Genomic DNA, 3,596 nt, shown 5'->3' on the forward strand with positions numbered 1-3,596 from the left:
AAAAAAAAAAAAAAAAAAAAAAAAAAAAAAGAAAGAAAGAAGTAAAAAAAAAAAAAAAAAAAAAAAAAAAAAAAAAAACACAAAAAAAAAAAAGGAGTTCATCATCTAGTTGGGGAGCAGCCTTAGGTTCCCAGTTACCACAGTTTTATGGATTAGGGACTTCCATGTTATCCTTAGATCCTGAAGTTGAATTGTCATTATCATATATATGCACTATACAAAATGCTATAGTGGGGAAAAGTAGGAAGAAGCCAGAATCCTGCAAAATAGTTGTGATGTCTGCCACTCAGGTAGGCTTGTAAAGTTGGAGGGGAAGGAAGGTAGGGAAAATGAGCTTAGAGAAGTTGTAGGTTCAAAATTCAAAAGTGGAAGAAGTTAAGGAAATGATAAAAGCCCTAGAGTTATGCTTCTCAGACTTTTTTTAAAAATACCTCTGGGCATAGAGTAAAACAAAAGAGAATTAATACTCTTGTGTCTGAGAAGCTAGTTCCTAAAAACTTGGAACGAAGGTGATATTTCTTTGAGGCCTTTAATTTCATTTAAAAAGTTAATATAAATTGAATTTTATTATCTGCTTGGAATATTTGTTTAGAATTGTTTACCTTAAAATTAACATATGTGAGGGCTGGTAGATTTATCTTGTGCCTTAGTGCTGGCACTGCTGTGTTTCTGTGGGTTTGTGTAGTCTATAGTCAGTGCAGCACAGGTATTCCTAGGGCAGGTTTCATGTGTAAAGAGGTGTACAATCTCTTACCTGCAACCCCTGGGAGCCAGATATGTTTGGGAATTCAGAATTTTTCATATTTTAGGTGAAAAATATGAAAATATGGCTGGTTTTAATTTGAACAATTTACTCAGATTGATTAGATTACAGAGAGTTAGAAACTGAGTTCTTTATGGCCTCTTAACAGTCCCATCAAGAAAAATAAGCAAAACCTGCCAGTGAATTCTGTTATTACGTTTCTGAGATCAAAGACAAACTAAGCCTTATGGCTTTCCTTTAACTTCGACAAAATTTGTGCTAGACTCCTGTACTATTAATAGAAATTGAAAAACAAGATGTTTATTTAGCTCTATGATGTAGGTTGCTCACAGATTTTTTTTCTTCCTTCTGCAGACTGTTTTCAGGTGATTTTTCATTTCACAATTACAAATGCATTTTTTAAATAGGTAATAAATCTCCTAATGGAATAAGTGACTATCCAAAGATCAGAGTGACAGTAACCCGAGATCAGCCACGCAGAGTCCTGCCTTCCTTGGGGTAAGTGTTAAATTCTTTTTGTAAATGGAAACTTAGCACTTATTAGGTGCTCACTCTTGCTAGGCATCCTCAATTTTGTTTGTCATGTAGTCTTGCTAAGTACTCTGAGGTTAGTAACTTGCTGAATGTCATGCAGCCAGTGAGAGACTTGAACTTGAGTGTGTGTGGTGTTTTTTGTGACATGGAGTTTTGCTCTGTCACCCAGCTAGAGTGCAGTGGTGTGAGTAATCTTGGCTCACTGCAACCTCTGCCTCCCAGGTTCAAGCAATTCTGTCTCAGCCTCCTGGGTAGTTGGGATTACAGGCACCCTCCACCATGCCTGGCTAATTTTTGTATTTTTAGTAGAGATGCTGTTTCACCCTGTTGGGCAGGCTGGTCTCAAACTCCTGACCTCAGGTGATCCGCCCGCCTTGGCCTCCCAAAGTGCTGAGATTACAGGTGTGAGCCACCACACCTGGCCTTACATTTTCTACTGTATTTATATACCCATAGCATCTGATCTTGAAAACCGTTTTAGAAAGAATCGTCACTTACTTTATTCTCAACTTAAAAATATAATTCTGCATACAAAAAGTGCTGAAATTGTAAGTGTACATTGCCTGGTTAATCTTCATACACTGGTCACATCTGTAAAATATTATTATTAATAGTTTTCTTCCCTCCTTTTTCTGTATTCTTTCTAGAATTTTTATTGCTTATTGCTTGGACCTTCTTTTATTCATTAGACCTTCTGGATTGATCTAATTTTCCCACATATTTTCTTCTTTTGTTGTTTTTTTTTTTTTTTAAACAGGGCCTCGATCTGTCACCCATGCTGAAATGCAGTGGCCCAATATCAGCCCTCGGCTCACTGCAGCCTCTGTCTCCTGGGCTCAGGAAATTCTCCCACCTCAGCTTCTCATAGCTGGGATTACAGGGGTGTGTCACCATGCCCAGCTATTTTTTGCATTTTAGTAGAGACAAGGTTTTGCCATGTTGGCAAGGCTGGTTTTGAACTCCTGACCTCAGGTGATCCACCCACCTTGGCCTCCCAAAGTGCTGGCATTACAGGCGTGAACCACCGCACTTGGCCTTCTTGCTCTTTTTAAAAACATTTTTTATGACCGGGCGCGGCGGCTCACGCCTGTAATCCCAGCACTTTGGGAGGCCGAGGTGGGCAGATCACAAGGTCAAGAGATCGAGACCATCCTGGCCAACATGGTAAAAGCCTGTCTCTACTAAAAATACAAAAAAAAATCAGCTGGGCGTAGTGGCATGCACTTGTAGTCCCAGCTACTTGGGAGGCTGAGGCAGGGGAATTGGGCCACTACACTCCAGCCTGGTGCCTGGTGACAAAGCGAGACTCTGTCTCCAAAAAAAACACAAACAAACAAACAAAAAAGCATTTCTTACTAATTCTTTTTTGACTGTCAGTTTTTAAGATAGAAGAGTTCTCCCCACTGCCTATTCCCAACTTTTTTTTCTTTCTCCAAGCATCTTTTTCTTATATGGATGCAATATCTTTCCTTGTCTCTCTAAAGCTGTTTATTATTTTATAATATGTTTTGAGTGCTCCATTCGGCTTTGTGCCTTCTCCCTCTATGTTTGTTTATTTTGGTTTTATCTTTCAGGTTAGAGTCTTTATGCAAACACTTAGTACGCCTTGGCTATCCACTTATGTTTAAGAATGAGACACTAAAAAATAGTGCCCTCTGGAGTTGAATAAATGGCTGATTATAGGGCTAGAGGGAAAGTATAAAGTGAGCCTGAACATCTTGTGCCAGAAAGTAAAGGAATGTTCAAAAACGGACATGCCAACCTGACACAGGACAAGATTTTGAAGGCGCTTTCACTGTCCAGATGGGATAATTTAAACATCAGAATTAATAAAGATAGGGGCTTAGATATTAATAAATATATAGTATTGGGGAGGGAAAGCTCTTTATAGTAGAATGCCAACTAATAAGTGTGGAAGGACTGATAGAATTACAAAATCACCATTTTGTAACTGTCATGGTAATAACTGATATGGGCAAGAACCATCAATTGAGCCAAAACTAGTAAATGAAAATTTGCAGCCTGGCCAACATGGTCAAACCCCATCTCTACTAAAAATACAAAAATTAGCCATGTGTGGTGTCACGTGCCAGTGATCCCAGCCACTCAGGAGGCTGAAGCAATAGAATCCCTTCAACCTGGTGGCAGAGGTTGCAGTGAGCCGAGATCGCGCCACTGTACTCCAGCCTGGGCGACAGAGTGAGACTCTGTCTCAAAAAAAAAAAATAGTTTGATGAGGTACTAATTTGATGAGTTTATATAAACTCAAAGTATCTCCCCACACATTACTTTTTTTTTT

The 3,596-nt window shown here is 39.0% G+C and overlaps 1 protein-coding gene across 6 annotated transcripts in view; it reads left to right on the forward strand.

The window, feature by feature from the left end:
- SENP2 (SUMO specific peptidase 2) overlaps positions 1 to 3,596 on the forward strand; it is a 47,890-nt gene that overhangs the window by 14,582 nt on the left and 29,712 nt on the right. For all 6 annotated transcript variants that reach the window (XR_001828048.1, XM_017538399.1, XM_017538406.1 and 3 more), the window contains one exon: positions 1,171 to 1,261. Coding sequence is in view for 5 of the 6 variants with exons in the window: in XM_017538399.1 (XP_017393888.1) it covers positions 1,171 to 1,261 (91 nt within the window). In the remaining variant the exon portion in view is untranslated. The remainder of the gene's footprint in view (positions 1 to 1,170; positions 1,262 to 3,596) is intronic.

Source organism: Cebus imitator, unplaced genomic scaffold (genome assembly GCF_001604975.1).
Source record: "Cebus imitator isolate Cc_AM_T3 unplaced genomic scaffold, Cebus_imitator-1.0 Scaffold111, whole genome shotgun sequence".
Taxonomy (NCBI): domain Eukaryota; kingdom Metazoa; phylum Chordata; class Mammalia; order Primates; family Cebidae; genus Cebus; species Cebus imitator.